This window comes from Fukomys damarensis, unplaced genomic scaffold (assembly GCF_012274545.1).
Source record: "Fukomys damarensis isolate Sample0158 unplaced genomic scaffold, DMR_v1.0_HiC HiC_scaffold_16, whole genome shotgun sequence".
NCBI lineage: Eukaryota > Metazoa > Chordata > Mammalia > Rodentia > Bathyergidae > Fukomys > Fukomys damarensis.
Window position 1 is genome coordinate 46,388,997 of NW_022900928.1, and position 23,052 is coordinate 46,412,048.

Here is a 23,052-nt window from a genome sequence, read left to right on the forward strand (position 1 = left end):
ACAAAAAAAAAAAAAAAAAAAAAAAATCACAAGTGAACAAAACCAGTTGTAAATAACATCACATATATACAAAATATTTAATCCATCAAGTCTTACCCGTTCCATGCTTTTGAAATACAACCTGTAATTCGTGACAGTCAGTGTTCCTCGTACAGCACCAGTAAATGGACATATGTAAGTTACATCTTTGGCTGAAAAAGTAAAAACATCCACCGTTTATACTATGTTTATATATTAAAAATAGCCTCCGCATCTTTTAAAATTATTTTGATTGCTATTTTAATTTATGCTTTTTAAATAATACCAGAATTAATGATTACAAGGAACTTCAGGCCTGTTACAAACCTCCAATGCTGCACTAACCTGGGGAAGGATAATAAATGGGAATGACTGAAGAGGTACAGGGCTAAAACAAGAGAAGGAAACAAAGATGATTACTATCCCTACTGGGTAAAATAAGTGTAATGGTTGGAACAAAAGGGCAGAGAGGATGGCTGGTGGTAGTGGGAATGACAGTATATGATTGAAGGAAGTCAGTGTTCATCTTATCACAGTTTCTATATCACCTATATCTCCTATTTCTCAGCCACAGTCCAGCCTGTCAATATATCTTTAAAAATATAATACTTAAAACATATATAATGCTAGAAACTTCTTATATAATTATATTTCTGGGGAAATTATAATATGTAAAATAAAATATATACAAAACATAATTTCTTTTAAAAATATGCTAAGAGGATATTACATTGCTGACCAGCCAACTCTGTAGAGAAATCATCACATGTAATGTTTTAGTAATGATAAATAATGAATCTATATAGTATTATGCTTTTTAAAACATGCATTGATTGATTAGGCAGGATAACTCAGCAAACACTAGCTCAAAATATTCTTTAAAATGGTAGAGTTTATAAAGATCAATACAAGTTTTTTTGTATCTTAAAATATTTCTACTAGCCTATTATTGTGGCAAATCGGCATATGAAGTATCTTTATCATTACAAGGAAAGAAGGTACAATTATGTGGAGCAACAACTTCCTAAGAACCTTGCAAGACTTCTGGGAAAACTTAGAGCTATGACAGATTTAGAAAAATACTGAAATTTCCTGACTTGCTCCTTATTCATCACTTTAAAGGACTGACTGGTCTGGATGGAACTTGAAATGATACTAATTATTTAACAGTCACTTCTAACATTCAAAATAGTTCCCACAGGAACGTGCAACCATGAGATACATGTTTAAGTCACTGTTTCCAATGCATGTGTCACTTAGAAGGAAGCTTTTAAAATTAAATAAACTCATCATTGTATCTTTATACAGGCTTTCTTACACATATATTCTTCTTTTGTGTTTATGAACTTTTACCTCAACTAGGAAAGCTTTATTCAACATTCTAAAAACATTTCTGGATTCCATCTAGAGCCAGTTTTTTACTAATGCAAGAAAAATCAGTTTTATTATCCTATAACCCTTCTCAGGATTTACCCTTCTTTTTCCAGTGTGTTTGTACTTTTCTTTATTCTATTATCATGAAATAATATACACAAAAATTACTTCTAAAATTGAAAGTGCTGTACAAATACAAGGGTTCGTACCTACATTGCTGTCATCATTAGTTTCTGCTCTGTTCTCTCATTCCTCAAAGGCTAAGTCACTCTCATGAGAGATGCTCAGCCAGTTTGCCCCAAATAGAAGAGAGATTCTAGTGACTAAATTCCTTACCACAGCAAATGACAGTAACAATTAGTACAAGGGACCAAGCACAAGTTTATGATGTACTTTTCATCCTAGTACCTCAGCCTTCACAACTCTTAAATGTAAGAATACATTTACCTACAATTTTAGGTAAGAAAATCAGAGTACAGAAAAGTGAAATTGTCTAATGTTTCAGAATCAGTGTTAGGATGAAGGCTTTGACCCAGTTCCTCCAACCAAAAACCTAAACCTCTTTACATGAACCGTCAGATGGCAAGGCTAAACCACTAACAGCAGTCTGTTTAACATCTATTTCCTGAATTAAAGGTTGAATTGCAGCAAACTGGAAATACGTCTGTTACTGAGGTGGCCAGGCCACGACACACTCTATTTCCTAAGATTTTCCGCCATGTTCCTAATGTGACTTTGACTTTCTTCTGAGAAATCTAAACCACAGATTTATATTAAGCAAACTTAAAATCCAAGAACTTTTTCTATGAAGATATCAAAGTTTAATCCTAATTTTTTTGCTGCTAAATTCAATTTCTGCACAATAATTAAGTCTGTACAGACGATTATAAATTAGACAATTTAAAATTATATTATTCTAAATTTTGCAATACTAATGGTATCAAAACAAATCAGATTTACGGATCCTCTCAGCTTCACTCAGATCACAGAGGAAGAATAACTAATAGCTTTTCCTGTGGTACACCAAAAATGACCAGGAGAAATGTACATCACGAGAAACATAATACATATAGGCAAATTTATACACAAAAGCATGTGATCTTACAAGGAAAAAAAAAGCATCTTCAAAGGGTACAAAGATGGAAAAGTCTATTCAGCCAAAGATCAGAGAAAAGTTCAAGGAACATAGGCATGGGAGATTTTTCTCAATAGCAGTTATCCTTTAGATAAGCAGAGATGTTGACAAAGCACTAATGCAAAAAGAACTTAATCCAAATTACAGATTTTGGAAAGTAAAGTATATATTCTGACAAAGGAAAAGTATCCAGTCTGGCTGTACCCAGTTTATCTTATACTACACACTTTCCACTCCTCACTTTTCCTCTTTAGAGGCCTTATAACTATAAAGTGTTAAGTGTTCATCAAAGCTATGCTCTAGGCCCTCTTCTCATTCCACCCACTTTCTGAGTTATTTTCTTTCTCCTGTTTTTAATTAATACCCATATGATGGTGATTCTTAAGTATGAACCTCAAGTCTAAATATGTCTTTATTAGATACAGTGATACCTCAGTTCATAGTTAATTCTTTCCATAATTCTGGTCACAAATTGAATTGGATGACAGCTAAATCAAATTCAATGGTTAGGTTCAATGTTGATCTTACGGGGAAATAGTACAATTCAGTTTGCAATCAGAATCATGGAAAGGAATCCGTGAACTGAGGTACCACTATATTTCCAGTAAGAGGAGCTCAATGGTAGAGGGTGTTCTCAGACATGGGTTTGATCCCCCATTTCTAAAGTTTCTCACAGGTACCTAAAATTCAATATACACAAACATTATACAAAGATTATGAAAAAGAGAAGATTAATTCAAGAAATCCTTTACAATTAGCTCTTCTAGATCTGGCAGTTGGTTGGATATTAACAGTTCAGAACAAAGGAGCAACAAAAAAGGACAACTAGATTTCTGACTTAAGTGAATAGACAACTGAGACTGATGTCATCTCAGAGACACTAGTATCAACTAAGATAAAGAATGCAAGAAAAAGAGAAAATTTGGGGATAAAGGTAAAGGTGATGATTTTAGTTCTGGAAATGCTAGCTAGATATATTGTACTGCTATATCAAATTTGGACAAGAGCTTGTGTCTACAATACAGTAATTTGCTCACATCCATTACAACAGAGGCTCAAACTAGAAATACAAATTTTGTAGTCATCAACCAATATATGGTACATGAAGTCACTAATTTGAACATAATCAATTTAAAAAGGCATATCACAGGCCAAGCATGGTGGTATAATGCCCGTAATCCCAGCACTTGCAAGAATGAGACAGGAGATTCTCAGACCAATCTGGGCCACACAGTGAATTCAAGTCCAGCCTGAACTACATAGTTAGACCTTATCTCAAAAAAAAAACAAACCAACAAAAAAGAGTGTATAAGAGAGAGGTATCTGGGTCAAGGATGAAGTCCCAGGGAATGCTGATACTTAAATGAAGAGGAGCTAATGAAAGAGATGTAAGTACTAACTTGAAAGGCTTTTATCAGGCCCTATCACAGCGGAAGCATATTAAGTTCAGAATAGTAAAAGAGAAAATGTCACAATACTAGACATAACTGGTTAGCTAGGTAATAGCCATATGCTTTAGTTTCCTATCTACCTAACAGGGCTAATTTCTTTCTTAGAATATTACCTGAGAATGACTAAATGAGATAGTAAGCACAATGTAATAACTATCATAGCTACATACAAATAACTACAATTATTACATATGTCACTATATAATAATATACATATATCTAACTCAGCAAGTATTTAAACAGATTGAAGACCAGGATACACATAAGGATGAGTAAGGAAAAAAAACTGAACAGGTTATTTATTGTCAAGAGCAGGAAGAGAATACCATGCTATGTCCTAAGAAGTTACATTTAGTAATTAGTAACAACCCGTTTACAGAGTAGTTCACTCATTTTGCTTATTCAATTTTTTACATAAGACATTTAACAAGAGAAAATAATTTATGATATCCTTTTAAAAAATTATGATTGATAATAAGTGAAAGATGCTATCTACTTTGGCTAAAAACCAATTACTTCACTCTTCTAACATACTATTTCTCAAAATGTATTATTATTTTGTAGATTATCACAACAAAGCAAAAATATGAGAAAAATAATTTCATACGCACATTTTCAGTTTCTAGTTCATTTTAAAGTATTAGGTGAGATAGAGAAAGGAATTCACATATAAATGCCTAGTTTTCCAATGCTTCTTTGAATGAAGTACTTTCATCTAAAAATTGACCTGAGTTTATTGCTATAAAACCATAAAAGAGGCAAAGAAGTGCATGTGTTTAGATTATTTGTATAAAGTGACAATTAAGCCAGGAGTAGCAGTGCATGCCTGTTATCCCAGCACTCTGGGAGACTTGCTGGGAGGTTAAGATAGGAGATCACAAATTTGAGCCCAGCCTGTGCAACTCAGCAACTGAGAAAGACTCTGTCAAAAAATAAAAGGTCTGGGAATGTAATTCAGTGTAAAGACCCTGGATTTGATCTGCAGTATGGCCAAACAGTGAGCATTTTATGTTTTTATCTGGGCAACAAAAATATATGAACGTAGTAAAATAAAAATTTCCTTCACAGAATTCAGTAACAGTTTAAAAAACAAAGTCACTTACTTTCAAAGAAAATTTCAAAAACCAGAGAAGAGACAGAATAAAATTCAATGTGCATATCTCCCAGTAGCACAGATATACTACCAAAATGTGTGGGCCTAGCCTTGTAGCACATACTAAAGGTTAGAAGGCTACAGTAAATAAGTGCTACCAAACAAGTGGTACCTCTGACCACCAGTTTATTCTATGTATGCTCAGAGTATTGAATAGTCTGCACAGAAAGAATGTAGGAAATTAAACAAAAAATACCATTACAGACCCATGTCTTTAATATTTTCTCCTGGAAGCAAAGGTGGTTCTTCCATTTCTGCTAATTTGTTAGACTCCCTCAGGACCTGGATTAAGGAGGAGAAACAAAAACATTTTTTTTAATTCAAAGGCCAATTTTTCATTCAAGTTTTAGCTGATATGCCTGTTCTTAAAGATATGATATTGTATTACATATGCTCCTTTAAATTAAATTATAAAACCTACTGGTGGCATGTATGACAAGTGAAACTGCTATTTATTCAGAAGTATTTACTGAGTACCTACTTCAATATCAAAATATCTTTAAATGTATACAAAAAGCTATGTTTTCACAATGAATCCATAAAAAGCCCCAAAATAAGGAGGTATTATATATTCATTTCAGTGACGAGAAAATGCTAAGTGCTCAAGACAACAAAATGAAAATGCCACAGTCTGAATTTAAATTATAATTGTAGTAGACTCCAAAGTCTATTCATTCATTCCCTTACCATTATGAGCCATGCTAATAGGCCATACTGCATTTAAACTGAGAAAACATTAAGCCCTTATGTAGACTTAATGCTTAGAGTATTTGGAAATGATATTAACAAAGAATCTTGTTTTTAAAAAAGTATTAAACTAAAAAGCAAACTGTTATTGGGTAGTTAACTTGTGAAGGATGCTATAGTGTATTCCAAGAATACAAATATAGAAACAATTTTCTATGAGAATTAAAACTCAGAAAATATACACACACATACACTGCAAGTTGTTATATGCTAAATACACATTCTCCAACGGCTATAAAAAGCCTTCCTTTGTCACCTTACCACTTTCTCTGCCACACAGTAAGTTTTCTGTCTTGAATTATTTTCTTCCTATTAATTCCTCAACCTTCTGCAATCTGACTTCATCATCTAATCCAATCCCTCCTATGGAACCAGCTATCTCACGTTTATTAAAGACAATAGTCTTATTTGTAAACTCTTAGCACATTTGACACTGTCTATACTTACTGCTTCTTTAATCACATTGTTTTAGCTAGATTCCTCCCTCTCTGGCGATTTCTGTAAGAGTCTTTTTTAAAATTTCCTTCCAACCAAAAGCAGACTTAAGAGTCCTCAAAAGGAGGTAAAAAGAATGAAAAAATGAGGTACTAGCATTACTTTACAGGGTACCTTTTGCAGGCCTATGCTACTGACTTAGGTATCTCCAATGCATGAGCGCCTATCTCACTTTAACTGCCGGTCAGTCCTCTTCCATGCCAGACTCCCAGAGAAGAACTACATATATTATCACTTCTAGGAAACAACAGGAGGCACGTAAATAAATTCTAATAATCTATTAGACATATTATGAAAGTATAAAAACAAAACTGATTTAATACATTCTTTAATCCAGTCATTTCAACATGTAAAAAATAATTAAAAGAAATTTTACTTTTTTTAATACTAAGCCTGTGATACCCCTAGTATATTATATACATATGTTATATCTCAATCCAGACACATTTTAGGCACTCAGTAGCCCCATATTTAGTGGCCTCTGTATTGGGCTGTACAAATATAATGAATATAATTCTTCCTAATGATCAGGTAATTCTGTAGTTTAAGACAGATGCTTAGGAAGGATTACAGAAAAGGGTTAGATTTGCCATAGTCCAATGTTCACCTAAAGACAGTAACCAAAATCTACAAAGAACAAATTAACTTCTGTTTAATATACTTGTGATGCAAATAAATCCATTCTTTTAAAGTTTAAAAATCTGTCTCTATATATATATATACACACACACACACACACATATTTTTTTATATGCTCCATTCTAAAACTAAAAAAAGATCATATTTAAAGGTTATCATTTTTTTCTTGTTACTAGTAGTCCCTGGGTATATTCCTTCATGTAGGAGTCATAAACGAAAGTAGGAAGGGAGGAAAGGCTGGCCTATGGCAAAAGTGGTGGTGGAGGGGTAATATATATATATACACACACACACACACACATATTTTTTTATATGCTCCATTCTAAAACTAAAAAAAGATCATATTTAAAGGTTATCATTTTTTTCTTGTTACTAGTAGTCCCTGGGTATATTCCTTCATGTAGGAGTCATAAACGAAAGTAGGAAGGGAGGAAAGGCTGGCCTATGGCAAAAGTGGTGGTGGAGGGGTAATAAAAATTTGCACTATGTAAAAATACAAATTTCCTGGGTTCCAATCCTGATTGTGCCACATATTGAGCTAGGTACTCTTACATAAAGTATCCAACTTCTATATACCCCATTTTCCCCATCTATAAAATGGTAATAATTAGTATACTTTACAAAAGGGTACGTATAAATTTAAATGAGTTAATACATTTAAAACATCTATATCATCATTGACACATAAGATGTACCTAGCAAGTGTTGGGCTGGGCATGTAGCTCAATGGCATCGTGCCTGCCTGACAAGCACAAAGTCCTGAGTTTGATTCCCAGTACAAAAAAAAAGAGAAAGATGTACCTAGTAAGTGTTGTCTATTAATAATTTAGACTAACAAGTGATAGTCAGAATCTAAGAATCTCTAATTAGTAAACAAAGGATTTTAGATAAAAAGATAGATACAAATAATAATATACCATACAGTAAAAATAAAAACCTCAATGTTGTACATGTGAACAATTATGGAAGGGAAAATGCCTTACCCTTCCCTATGGTCCAACTCTACCAATTAACTCAGAAATACAAAGATTATTATAACTTATAAAGCTGGGTAATAGTTTCCTATTCCATAGATATGACTTCTTGACTTCCTTCTTTCCATATTTCTACATTCAAAATAAAACAGTAACTGCCAAAAATATATATTTGTATATATGTATTTATGAGAAGAGAGGTGGGTGCTTCTGGCAAAGGTACATGATAACATGAGAGGTGTATTTCTCTTATATAAAGTTTTATAAACTAAGAAAATAAACAAGAAAATTGATCCAACTAGCACATATTGAGAACCATAAGCTTTCTTATAATGTCATCAGAAAGCCAAAGAGTGAACCAATGATAAGAAGCAATACAAGACCCCATCTTTGTCCTACAGAACTATACTAGATGACAGACTTAACAACAGGCATACATCATAGGTTATATGCAAGTAACTCACTCTACAGTTGAACAAAAGAAAAATAATTTAAATTAGCTCCCAAATGAACAAAGCAGAGAAATAGGACAATCCAAATCCTTTGTTGACGCTGATTCAAGATCAACCTGTCCTTAAGCAAAAAGAAAAGAAAAAATAAGAGCCTAAAAAATAAAGATTATTTGACAAGGAAAAAGAAACATCAGCCTGATTGTTTCTAAAGCACTATGAAAGTAATTCCCTATAGGTACTAGTAAGAAACACTTCTTAGCTATTTAGCATACTCAAAAGGCTATTAGCCATAGTTTCTAAGAAACAGATACAGAAAGCCATAAAGACAATCACACTGAGATAAAATATAGGTGTGAAATTATGAATCATGTAAGAAAATTTACAACTGTAATAGCAGTAATAAAATCTCTATGAAGTCAGTAAACAACTGAATTGATTATTCAGAAAGCAGCATTAATATTGAAGGCAAATATGAAAATTGCTCTGAGAATCTGAAGGAACAGAGCATAGATAAAATTCATAGGAGAAAATAATAAAGAACCCAGAAAATAATTCTATTTTCTAAAACAAGCCCAAAAAAAATCAAAACAATAGGAATTAAGTCTGATATAACTGAAGGATTTGCTTTTGAGCTGAATAAAATTTTTTTTAGTTTGCTGCTCAAAATAGTTAAACATGATCCACATAAAACCAATGAAAAGAAATTATGTCTAGGTGTATCTTAGCAAATTTTTTGAACTGCGAGAACTAGTACAAAGAATACATAATAGTCAGAAAAAAAAGACAAATTACCTTCAAAGGAAGTAAGATTGGACTGGATTCAGATTTATCTATAATACAATATTACAGAAGACAATAACATGTCACTGGAGCTGTGAAGAAAAATCTTCTGTGATGTGTTTAATGGCAATGGAAGTAATTTTTAGATATAAGAAGTCTGACAAAATATAGCCCCAAAGTTTCTTTTTTTTAAAAAAAAAAATTAAGCTGTAATTGAGCTGTAAAGGAAGAATCAAAATTAAAATTTATATGAGGAATTTATAGTAAATGACAAAGATTCAGATTTCACACCCTAGGAACTACACTCATTTAAAAAACCACATTCATTATTATCAAACTAACGTTTGAGTCTTTGTTTCACCATTATTCACTTCTGTTAGATTATTAACAATAAGCATAAAGTCCTAAATTCAATCCCAAGTACCAAAAAATAAATAAATATACATATAAATAAAAATTTCAAATGATCAAATTTAACCAGGCTTATAAACAAATAGGAACAATTATATGAATAGCATTTGATGATTTTTTTACTTGAAAGGAATTGCAACTCATATGTTAGTAATGACAGAAAAATGCAGAGTCAATGCAAAAACAAACTGAAGTCAAAACAAGGGCAAGTCAAAAACGCCAGGGACTTACCTTTCTTTAATGGGGATTGGGGTACTAAGAGCAAAGTCAAACTAATTCATTAGGTGTTTTAGCATGCATATGGAAATCTCTGTAGTGCAAAATAAATTACATAACCTTCAGATACCAGAAGGAGAGAAGTCCATGAAGTCCTCTGGAATACTTTAAGATATTTTCCATTACTGAGCCAAAATAATGTTACTCATTGGCTATCTAACTTGTTTCCTACCACACATTAGATTCTTGCCTGGCTCTGGAGCTCTGACTATAATAACAGGTAAATAAGACCTGCTCCTTCATAGCATGTAAGACTTGTTATTATCCAGAAAGTTTCTTAATCTTATTAAAAGCTTAATGGGAAAACAAAAATGACAAGATTCATATTTATCATTCTATTTTCCTAATAATCAATTTGATTTCACTTGTTCCTTAACCATATTTTTTAATGGACTCATGATCATGTTATTTCAAAACTGCTCAGTAATTTTCCAAGTGATTTTAAACTCCCTCTTCTCTCCCTCCTTCCTTCCCTCTTTTACACCCCCCCCACACATTAGGAAAACTACTAAAGGAAATTTAGAAACCTTCATCTGAAAGCTGACAAGTTTTTGACTCTGTTTTTTTTACATGAATCGATGGTAGAAAAGCAGAAAAAAATATTCTGAAATCAGCAAAACCCTAAAAATCACCTGAAAGGGAAAAATGAGTCTATAAAAGTTATAAACTGTCCCCTGCATTTTATGTATTCAAACTAAGAAGAAAAAAAATAATGAACTTATTTCTCACTAAATAACTGTACTAAAAATTATCTACATTCATTATATTCTATTTGTTTTAACACAACATGACTAACAAGCCACAAAGTGAGCAAGCAAACCATATAAACAAAAATCCTAGCAGGGAAGAGCCAAACACTGGCATCTGCAATGGAGTTTATTAGTTACACGTTTGAAAGTGCATCCAAATTCCAGCACAGGGAAGCCCCCCACCCCTTTTTAAATAACACAGTCAAAGACAATTTGTTCTTCAGCTTAACCACAAGTAGCAAGAACTGGACAGTATTACATTATCATCAAAAATACAGTAACAACAAAAAAAGGATATATATCTAAAAAAAAAGAACAGCCTAAAAAGCATTACTTTGGGCTATGGGTTGTAGATATGTGGAAGTCCTAACCACGGACATCTTAGAAGGTGACCTTATTTAGAATAAGGTAATTGAATAAATAATTAATTGAGACCATACTAGACTAGTTTAAACTTCTAATTCAGTATGACTAGTTTTCTTAGAAGAAGACAGCAATGTGAAGACACAGGGAGATGCCCTGTGAAGATGAAATAGAGATTAGACTGATGCATCTATATCCGAGGAACAACAGGATAAGAAAGAGACATAGAATTGATTCTTCCTCAAATCCTTCTTGATTGATAGAAACCAATCCTGATGTTATCTTGATTTTAGATTTTAAGCCTCTAGAACTATGAGCAAATAGTTCTGTGTTGTTTTAAGCCATTCAATTTGTGGTACTCTGTTAAGCAGCTCTAGGAAATGAATAAACCTACTATCAAGAAAAACTTTCAAATTTTAATTAAAAACTACTTATAATTGCCAAAACTTGGAAATAATAAAAATGTCCATTAGAAGCTGAATGGTCAAACTGTGCTATAGCCCCTATGAAGGAATATAATTCAGTAAGAGGAAGAAATAAATTATTACATCATGAAAAGACATAGAAGAACCTTAAAAAGCATACAGTCATGCATCACATAACAATAGGGATGTGCTCTGAGATATGCATCATTAGGAAATATCATCATTGTGCAAACATCACAGAGTATACTAATCCTAGAGTGTACAACCCTAGATAGTATAGCCTCAGACACACCAGGGCTATGCAATATACTTACTTCTCCCAGGCTACAAACCTGTGCAGTACTGTACTAAATACTCTCGGCAACTGTAACACCATGCTAAGTATTTGTGTACCCAAACACATGAAAATGAAAAATACAGTAAAAATATTTTAAATGGTATACCTATGCAGGGCATTTACCACTCACAGAGCTTGCAGTTCTACTAGAAGATGCTCTGGGTGAGTGAATGTGAGTGAATGTGGAGACCTGAGAAATTACTGTGAAATACTATACTTTGAGGTATATGACTGTATTGCTTAAATGGAAGAAGCTAATCTGAGTGACTCCAACTACACTCTGAAAAAGGCTAAAATATGGAGACAGAAAAAAATTATCGATTTCCAGGAGTTCAGGGTAGGGAGGGAAAAAGAATTTTTAGGGCACCAAAACTATCATGAAGAGTAATAGTAGATATATGTCATCACACTTTTGTCAAAACCCATAGAATGTATAGCATAAAACTATGTACACCTAAATGATGAACTTGTTAATAATAAGGTATCAGTATTGATTTATCAATTGTAACAAATGTGCTACAATGATCAAGATACAAATAATAGGGAGAACTGACAGGCAGGGGCTGGTAGCAAAGAAAGCACTCTGTTGTTTAAAATAAGTTTTTCTATAAAGCTAAAACTGTTCAAAAAATAAAGCCTATTTTAAAAAATACAAGCTGTTCTCAAAACACACAGATAATATATTAAGTATCTGGAGGTTCCTGGCACAAAGAACATTATAAAATAAATGCCAGTTCCTTCCACAATCGGTAAAAATCTCAACAACAACAACAACAAAAAATCTCCCTTAAAGGTAACATTATTCCACTCAACACCAAGACATATTTTCTGCTTCCTTAACCCTTTCAAGAATTTATTTCCAATTCTAGGCATGTCTTTTCTATTTATTCTATACTTAGCCCAATACAACCCCACTTCCCCATTCTTATTGCTTAAAGCACTAGCCCCACACCTTTTGATACTATATTTCAGTGGTCCTCAAACTTTTGAGTTTCAACATCAATAAAATCAAGTAAGAGTTTGAGTTACTACATTGGGGTGCAGATTTTTTTACTAAGAATACTAAACTACTAATAACCATCTACTAAAATAATTTCTAAGACATTTTTACAATCAAAATGTTGGAAAGACATAATCTAATAAAGCACAGTTCTTTCCATTGAAGGATGGTTCATAATAGAGCACCTGGAAAAATAAAACAGAAGACAAACAGGTACAAGTATTACCTCAACTACTTTCTTGTGCCCCCTGCCAAGCAGACTATCACCATCCTCATGGAAGCTAAGCAACTTTTCCAAGGTAACACATCTCCCAAAGCAGCTGGACTTGAAATATCTGATTATACTAAGACCATGACAATAAGCCGTATATGGTGGCCCATCCCTGTAATCCCAGCTACTCAAAAGGCTAAGACAGGAGAATCACAAATTTGAGGTCAGCCTGAGCAATTCAGCAAAAATAAAAATAAAAAATGGCTGGGAATGTAGCTCAGTGGTAAAGTGCTCCTGGGCTCAACACTCCATACCACAAACAAACAAAAAAACAAAAAAACACCTGACTATTCTACAATAGCACCTTTGTGCAACTATACAGCAAACAACTGAGAGACTAGAGGGTGAGAAAGATATCCAGACCACAGGTAAAGGTGTGAGAGTCAACTATAAAATGAGGACAGCTGAAGCCACAAGAAAGAAGAAGAAAGGAAGGAGTGGAAAGGAGCAAGGGATGGAGGATATCTTTAGGGTCATCCCATTGAAATGAGGAAAGAGGACAGCAAAATACACAGAAGAGGAGCCAGTTGGGCAAACTGTTGCCAAGTCTGAAGCCTAGAATAATCTTTTACTCTTGCCTCCCACTATTAACAACATACGGACACCTCTCTACACAGTAGAGTTGCACAGATAATTTTTAAAATTTTCCTTTCCTTTACCATTCTAAAAGAAGGTATGTTATTCCATTTAAATATTATTTTATGTTGTTCATGTTAAAGTTTCTCCATATAGTTTTCATAAATGTATGTTCATTCCTGATTATTTTCGGGTTTAAATTTTTATTGTAAATATTAGGTGAAAGGAAATGAGATTTAAAAAGCCCTCAGTGATGTGGTAGCAAGAGAGGGCTGGGGAACTAGGAAAAGCTGCCTGTAGTTCTATGGCTGAGTCTTCAGACTTTAGTGAGCCTGGGCCCCTGGGTGGAGACTCTCACAAATACATCTCCATTTTGCCCCTCCATTTCTCTTATGTTAGAAAAGATAGCTTAGAGAGTGACAAAGGCGGTAGGTTATTTCCCTTCCCGCACATACAGGGCCAGAGGGAGCTAGAGATAACTACTTCCCTTGCCCTATGTCAGCTAGGCTCTAACAAACCCCACTGGGTTAGGCTCTGGTAAACGTCTGTCTTCAAAACAAGCCCAGTTGAAAAGAAGAAAATGTTCTGGATACATTGCAAAGGGATGGTTTTTTCTCTCTCTTTGTGGGAAGCAAATTTTTCTGTGTTCACTATGCGAACTTAGTAGAACTCTTAAACGTAAAGCTAATGAAAGTATGAAGGCCTCCCTAAGACAAGGCACCCTGGGAATTTTAACTCTCAGATCTGTGTAGATGGAACCTCCAGCAATATCAGTTACGATTTGTTTTCCTACCCTGAGTATCTGCTTGTTGGTGTCTACTTCAGTAAATGATGAATGAATGAATATATATTTAAGTGTGTGTATGTATGTATGCATATATATATATATATATATATATATATATATGCCTCTCCAATTTAGGGGGTGGCAGTTTGTTAATGCTGTTAAATTTTTATTTCATTTTCTTGATTTCCAGGTAAAAATTCTTATTTTGTCTCCTCAATAATATGCCTCTTGTATTTATCAAATTGCATCAGACAGTATGCACAAAGTTAAATAGCACAAGCATGGTAGGAAGCATCTTTGTTTTGTTCTTTTACTGAAGAGTATTTCTAGTGTTATACTATTTTAGTATCAGGCACAACTGTTAAAAAAGTATTCACCTACTCCTTTGAAAGTTTTTAAAATATAAAATATACAGTAGTACCTCAGTTCACGAACTTAATTTGTTTCACAATTTTGAGGAAGATGGCCAAGTTTGTCTTTGCCTGGGGAAGATGGACATGGTTGTGTTTGTTACCCAATTCGGAGTTTGTGAACAGAAGCCAAACTTCTGTTGAAATTTTCTGTTTGAGAACTGAACTGTTCGTGAACAGAAATGTTAGTGAACTGTTTGTATTACTGCAGATGATAAATTTTGTCAAAGTCCTTTTATTAACCTTTTCTGCATATGAACATCTATGGCTTATAACAGAAGTTGTACTAGCAGTACTTTTATAGTCTTGAAATCTGAAACACTTCTTGTCATCTCTTGTATCAGGATCATGTAATCATTCCACCTAATTAAATATATTTTAAGTGCAAAGATTGTCCTTTATCTCCCTGGTGTCAACTGAGGAGATAATAATACTCCTGTTGCATTATGAATATACCAGATATACTTAGACACTTATCATTTTCTCTTACTTTCTAATATTTTAAAATAATCTCTACATTTCTTTTATAATTACTTGGTACTTTTTACTAAAACTTTTAACATTCAAAGCTTTTACCTTATTAAGGGGATTAATATATCTGTAATATCTACATATGTTCTTCCAGGAAAATGGCCAAGTGTTAACCAATAAAAACTTGCCTCTCCAAGATTCAGAATTCAGATACTGCAACTAACAATGTGGGGAAGAAAAAGAGAGAGAAGCAGATTCCCAGGAACTAGACAGAAAAATTAAAACCTACAGAGAAATTGAAGAGACAAAACATAACATGGAGAAGGAAAGAGGCAATCTGCACTTTCTTCCCAGCTCCTGGCTCATGGCTCACTAGAAAAGAACAAATCTATAGAGACAAAGTAAAAACTAGGGACTCCAGAGAGCTTCAAGGAGAAATGAGAGAGCTTCAAGTATAAATGCAGCAGGGAAATTAATGCATGGGTGCTGAAGCTACAGGAAGAGCAAGGAATTCTGCTCCCATATGAGTCCTTTGACAGGCAACAATGTGAGTGACTTTGGTTCAAGCACCCCCCATATCTGCTGGAGAGAGTGGTTGGTTGGATGCCATCCCAGAGAAGGATGACTGCTTAAACCTGGGACTTAAAAGTAGCCATGGCACAGCTTCAAATCAGGGCTCCCAGTAGTGACAGTGGCCACAGTAGCTAGCATGGTCAGGGATTGATGGTCCGGCTGGAGCGACCCCATGAGAGGGTTAAGCTAAAGGTCAGGGGTCTTGCCCCAAAGACCAGAGGCCTTGGATTACCCTAGATGTGAAAGATACAGACAGCATCAATGCCCTCACCCTTATCCTAGTCACCTAAATGCCTACTGGTACCTGCATCCAGCATGTATCTGGGGCCTGACTGCCTTCACTATCTACCAAAGCGAGCAAGCACATGTCTTGACTTGGACATTGCCCACAAACTGTAAATCCCAGAAGAAAACCACACATTTTAAATCACACATACAGAAATTTCCTTTTCCTTTTTTTTTTTAAATTTTGTTTCTGGGTTTTTTTTGGTTTGTTTTCTCTTTGTTAATGGTGGCAAAAGAAATAATACCAAGAATCAACAAATAGGATCACATCAAATTAAAAAGCTTCTGCATAGCAGAAGAAACCACCAACAGTGAAGAGGTAACATAGAGAATGCAAGTTTACAAAACAAACTTTTGCATTTTATTTGAAATTGTATTCAGTTAACAATATACATAGAAATACTTGCTGTCCCCAGGCTATTTAATATACTCATTTATTTTCAGATATTCTTTTATATTCTTTAATAATAAAGTTTTATAACTTCCTCCATAAAGTTCTGAAATACTTTTTATTTCACTTATTACTGAGCAATATTGTTTTGTTGCTCTCTTAGCTGTATTCTTTTAAAATTACATTTTCTACATATTTTTACTAAGACACAAAAGCATTTTCTTAAGTCATGTTTTAATCCAGGAATAATGCTGAGCTACCTAGTTAGTTCTGGTAGCCTAGATTTTTCATAAAGACAATCATTTGTAGGTAATAAAATTTTTGTTTCTTCCTTTATTTCTTATATAATTTATTTTAATCCTTATTTTACTGGCTAAGGCTCCTAGCATAATGCTGAAAAATTGTGACAGTAATCATTATGTTCCTAAGTTTCAAAGAAATGCTTCTAATACTTTACTATTAAATATGAACGTTGTTACCAAGTTTTTATGAATAATTTTTATCAGGCTAAATTCCCAGGTTATTAAGATTTGATGTTCATATAGGAGGTGGTGGCAGTTAATCATAAATTTAAACTTCTATCATTTGTCTAGCTATTAAAATTATCACGTAATAGACACTGCTCACTCTCTACCTAGTATCTACACTGTGATATTTAACTCATTCTGCATAAATGTGCATGTTTTCAGAACATGTCACTATCAAATTAATGGATACACCCCAAAAAGAAATAACACAAAGATATATCTATTCTTTAATTCACAAAGAAAATATGTAGAGAACAAATTTTGAGGTGATAACCACATTTGCCTCATTTATTTATTTATTTATTTTTTCAGTACCAGGGATTGAACTCGGTCAGTCCTTGCACTTGCAAGGCAGGCAGCAGCACCACTAAGCTAAGTCCCTGGCCCACACTTGCCTCATTTAAACCTATAAATTTTTTAAGACAAGGCAGATAATTAAGAATAAAACCAAAAATAATATTCCATTTATCATACATATGCATATAAAATATCTAAAAGACATAAAGGTTATAAAATACAATTCCATTTCAATATTGAATTTCCAAAGATAGACAAACATAGGTTTGTGCGCCATATCATAGGCTTCACAAAAGAAAGGAAATACTATATAACTTAACTATTAACTTATCTTTTTGGTTTTTTTCTTTTTCTTTTTTTTTTTTTTTTTTTGGTACCAGGGATTGAACTAGGGTCCTTGCGCTTGCAAGGCAGGCCACTGAACGGCTGAGCTAAATCCCCGGCCCCAACTATTAACTTATCTTATAATCACCATTATTTAAGAAACACATTTTAATTAAAACCCAGTGCCATCAAATTACAGCTGACAAATAAGTGGAGCTATACATTTGAACTTTAAAGTCCTGTATTTTGTGAGATATATTCTCCAGTGAGCAAATAAATCACACAAATTCCTTAGGTTCTTAAATTAATTCTAATTAATAGAAAAATGTTAGAAGTATGCTCTAGTTTGAAAAAGCCTAATTTCAAAAATTAAAATGTATTTTGAAATTTTTGCTTTATTAAATATTATACATTTTAAGTTTTAAAACTGAAATTAAAGAAGTACCACTGCAAAGTGAAGACCACATAGAACAAAGAGAAAACACTATAATTATGTCACTGAGAAAGGAGTCAAATTACAAAGCCTGGATTTGTGCTCAATTTTTCAGAAATATATTTACTGGATTATCTCTCTTTAAGATATTTCCACAAGCAACAAGGCAAACAAGTAACACAGAACTTTACTTGAATTAATGAAAGCTCAAGATATCTGGACTAGTTCTAATCCCCCATTTTCCACTCTGCTTTACTGATGTAGAGAGAAAGCTTGTCCAAACATCTTGTTTGAATGTGAAATCCTTAGTAGAAAAAGTTTTCACATTTAGCTGTTAAGTTACTATTCTTTCCAAGTAGGTGCCATTGTACAGTACCTGTAGGAAAAAAAATACCTATGTAATTTTATTTAATATTGTTAATGAATAATTAGATTCACTCTTCAAACGTGTAGCATCCTCTGCACTTGTATATAAAACTGTTACTAAATGGAGCTTATGAAATATTGACACGATGAGAATGAAACACACAAGGCCTAGAGGTTAACCAAATTCAATTCACCTGTAGAAATAAATTATGACTATCAAAACTACTATTACATACTCTTCATTCTACACATAAAGCCAAACCAGACTATTAAAAAGGAACAGAAAGCTATCTACAGTTAGTTCCACTAATAATTAACTAAAGCACTACCACTGTATGGGTTGTTAAAGGTACATATACTAAAAGCTCTTGATTTCCTTTCCCAAAAAACAGAAATAGAATTCCCTGGGAAAAATGAACAATGATTTAGAAATGGATCAGAAAATATACAAGATGAAAACCTTATAATGGCAGAACGTAAAGAAGTGCTTAAAAAAAATAATGATGGGAGTATGTCAAAAGAATAAAATTCTTACTGAAAGATTTCCAAGTTTAGAGTTGAACAGTTCGTGGAATAGTCATTTTTTAGATTATAACAATGACAAAAATCACACAAATGTTCACTAATCAATAATAAAATGTCTGAGTATGTCAATAAATGAGATGAAGAAATAAATCTCCCATGGAGAATTCCAAAATAGTATATAGATATTCTACCTTCAAGGAGGTAGAAAATAACTTTGTAAGAGTGGTTGATGGGAAGTAAATGCATTCTGAAGAAAAAAATAGCACACAGTGATAGAGGAATAGTATTCTCTTTTTTTCCCATTAAGTTTATTGGTACAATTTAGGTATACAATAAAGTTACATTAATCAATGGGATCTTGTACCTTTACATAACATATCTTGGTTTTTATTTTTTCCACATTCCCATGCCCTCTTTTCACCCCCTCTACCCTACCTATTTACAAAGATTTTGTTTCCATGTTTTTCCTTTTCTATTTTTTCTTTTCCCTCTTATCTTTCCCCAACCCCTCCCACTTTCCCTACTCCTTTAGAACTTTTCTTATTACACAATATCAATTATACAATTTGATCCTTATTTATACTTTTATATTTTCACACCAGAGAAAACTATTCAGTATTTAGGTATGTGTGTCCTATTAATTTCACTTAAGAGTATGACCTCAATGTGCATCTACATTTTGAAGAATGACCCATGTGCAGCCAAAAAGAATGTATATTCTGATTTTGTGGGGTGGAACACTCTGTAGATGTCTATTAAGTCCATTTGTTCAAAAGCTTGGTTCAGTTCTAGTATTTCATTGTTGATTTTTTGTCTAGATGATCTGTGTATTTGTGACAGTGGGGTACTGAGGTCCCCCACTACAAATGTATAAATGCTTATTTGATTTTTCATGTCCCTATTTGTTTTGTATAGTTGGGGGCATTGCTATTTGGTGCATATATTTATGATTATCATCTCTTCCTCCTGGATTGTTCCTTTTACAGGGATGTAGTGACCTTCTTTGTCTCTCTCAATTAGTTTTAGTTTGAAATTTAGTTTATCTACAAATAAGATAACTACCCCTGCTTTTTTCTGGGTTCCTGTGGCAAGGAGAACTGTTTTCCATCCTTTTACTTTCAGTCTATGAATTTCTTTTTGAGCTAGGTGCATTTCTTGTATACAGCATATTGCTGTATTTTGCTCCTTAATCCATTCTGCCAGTCTATTTATTTTGTTTGGTGGTGAATCAAGGTGATTAACCTTGATGGTTATAACTGATATGTATTGAGTTGTCATCATCATGTTATTTTCCTGTTGTTGGCTCTTTTTTATTTTTTCCCATTTCCCTCTAATTTCTTGCCTTGCCTGATGGATTTGATCGGTTGGGCCTCATGGAGTTGTGACCTTCACTGTCTCTTTCTAGGATATTGTTTAGAATTCTCTGGAGTGCTGCTTTGGTTCTCATGAAGTTTCTCAGGTGTTTTTTGTCATGGAAGTATCTTATTTCCCCAACAATTTTGGAAGATAGTTTTGCAGGCTACATCAGTCCAGGTTGGAGTTTGTTTTCTTTTAAGGCTTGAAATACCTCACTCCAGGTTCTCCTTGACTTGAGAGTTTGTGTTGAAATGTCTGCTGTGATTCTGATGGGCTTTCTTTTGCATGTGATTTGTTTCTTTTCTCTGTGTGTAGTATTTTGTTCTTCCGTTGGGTTTCCAGAATCTTAACTATTATATGTCTAGGTATAGATTTTTTTTTTAATTATGATTAGTTGGAGTCCTATATGCCTCACTTATCTGTATGTCAAGTTCTTTTGCTCTGCTTGGGAAGTTTTCTATCATTAATTCTATGAATAACTTGTTATGTCATTTGTACTTTCTCTTCCTTTTTTTGCAGACTCCAATCAATCTTATATTATTCTTCTTTGCATCACCTAGGAGCTGTTGGATTGATTTCTTATGGTCCCTTACTATTTTTAAGAGATCTCTCTTTCATGGTCACTGACCACCATCTTGTCTTCTGTATCTGATATTCGGTCTTCAGATTGGCTCAGTCTGCTGTGTATACTTTGAATAGAGTTTTTAATCTCCTGGATATCAGTTTGAATCTGTTTCATGGATTCCATCTCTTTCCTATGTTGCATGTTCATGGTTTCCATTTATTTCCTATACTGAGCATTCGTGGCTTCCATCATGGTCCTGAACTAATCTATTTTTATTTTTCATCTGTTTCTCTTCTAGAGACTCTAATCATGTCTTTTATTCTGCTCACAACTACTCTTTAGTTACCAAACATTAAATGTTTAAGTTAATGGCCTGAATGCTGCTATTGATGGGTTTGTGTAATAAAGACAAGTGTATAAAGACCTGATTCACAAAATAATGATGTTCACACTTTAAGTTTTTAATATCTGAAATTTAATTGATGAAATACTAACTTCCTTAATTAAATGAAAAAAGTTACCTGTAATAACAAAGTATACCTCTTTAGCTAGCTTGTTTTAAAAGCACACTGACAGGTGTAAGGGACTATTTGCTTTTCTTGTAAGCATCTGAGGCTGTAGCTCAGTGGAGGTTGCATGGTGATGAGTTTTGCTCCAAAACATCTCTTTTAAATCATGAAAACAAAAGTTATCAATTGGGTTTTTTCATGTTTCTCTGATTTTTATCTTCTCATCATTTGCACCTGAGCACAAGGTTAAAGAGGAATCTGGGACTCTAAACTTAAATACATATGTTGTATATATGTGTATTTGTATAAACCTCCATGCTATTCTATAGTAAATAAACCTACAGTATATCAACCAAGTGATCAAGGCTAATATCAACAGTGCTAAATTATGCTGATAGTATATACCTTTACATAATGTGATAAGAATAGCACTTTACCTTTGGGGTTTTCCTCTCCTAAACACATGAGCCCAGTTTAATGATAAGTAAAACTTCATTTTATGAGTCTAGCCAATACTCTTCAAAACTAACCAAGTCGTCAAAACACAAGTCTGAGAAATTCACACTGATATTAAGAATGAACACTGTCCTAAAAGCATGTTATACTTCAAGATAACAGCCAATGATATCACGAAGCCATCATAATTACTATAAGATTATCATCAAGATTATGAAGATAAGCCTTTATAATTTCTAGAAACATTTAAAAACTTGCTACAATGTAATTTTTTATGAAATTTCACAAAAGAACAAATATGTAGAAAGACTTTACAGATGTTACTAATATTATCTTCCTGTATGTGTGCACTTGTTTTGAAAATGAAAAATACATCCTCAATATATGCTCAACAATAAATGATTCCATTAAGGAAAACAAGTTTTAATTAAAATTGCTTAAGTGTAGCCAATGAAAATGCAGATGTCTGGTGGGAACAAAAAGTACTCTAAAGGTACTCTGACATGCTCATTGTCACATGGATAAAAGAAGACAAACTAGGCATACCCTCACCAGACACTGGATCTGCCAGCACCTGATCTTGAGCTTCTCACTTTCCAGAACCATGAAAATGTTTATTGTTTTTTAAAAAAATTAGCGTAAAAGGTTAGCATCACATATGAATTTCATATTTCCATCATTTATGTTGAGTACTTATAGAAAAGCTGATGAATCCATAAATGTACTAGAGTATATCCCAATGTGGTTAATTTTACATAAATTAATAAATACAAGAATACTTACAAATTATAACATGTGTAGGAACTACACATAGTACTACATAAGTAAGTCACATAGTACTACAGTGAGCCAGCTTCAGAATTTGTACCGGCCAAAAACACTGGCAATACAATTTATCAGCTAAGAGACCTCACTTAATCTATGAGCTACTATCATATGTAGAAAAGTGATATAATTGGTAGAAATGTTGAGATAATTTGTGTATAGCAGTTAGAACAATGACTGGTCCACAGTAAATATTCAATAAATATCAGTTATATTACTAGCCATTATTAATGAGAGTAATTATGACAATCTTTTATACCACAAAGTCATTAATTACATTTTGGTAAAGAACTAATTTAAAAGTATCAACTTAAGAATGAATTATA

At 33.3% G+C, this 23,052-nt stretch overlaps 1 protein-coding gene across 4 annotated transcripts in view; it reads right to left on the minus strand.

Annotated features, from left to right (window-relative positions):
- The window catches only part of Mtmr2 (myotubularin related protein 2), an 80,888-nt gene that overhangs the window by 30,892 nt on the left and 26,944 nt on the right, over positions 1-23,052 (minus strand). For all 4 annotated transcript variants that reach the window (XM_010633638.2, XM_010633639.2, XM_010633641.3 and 1 more), the window contains 2 exons: positions 5,338-5,413; positions 97-191 (listed from right to left, as the gene is read on the minus strand). In XM_010633638.2, the coding sequence (XP_010631940.1) occupies positions 97-191; positions 5,338-5,413 (171 nt within the window). The remainder of the gene's footprint in view (positions 1-96; positions 192-5,337; positions 5,414-23,052) is intronic.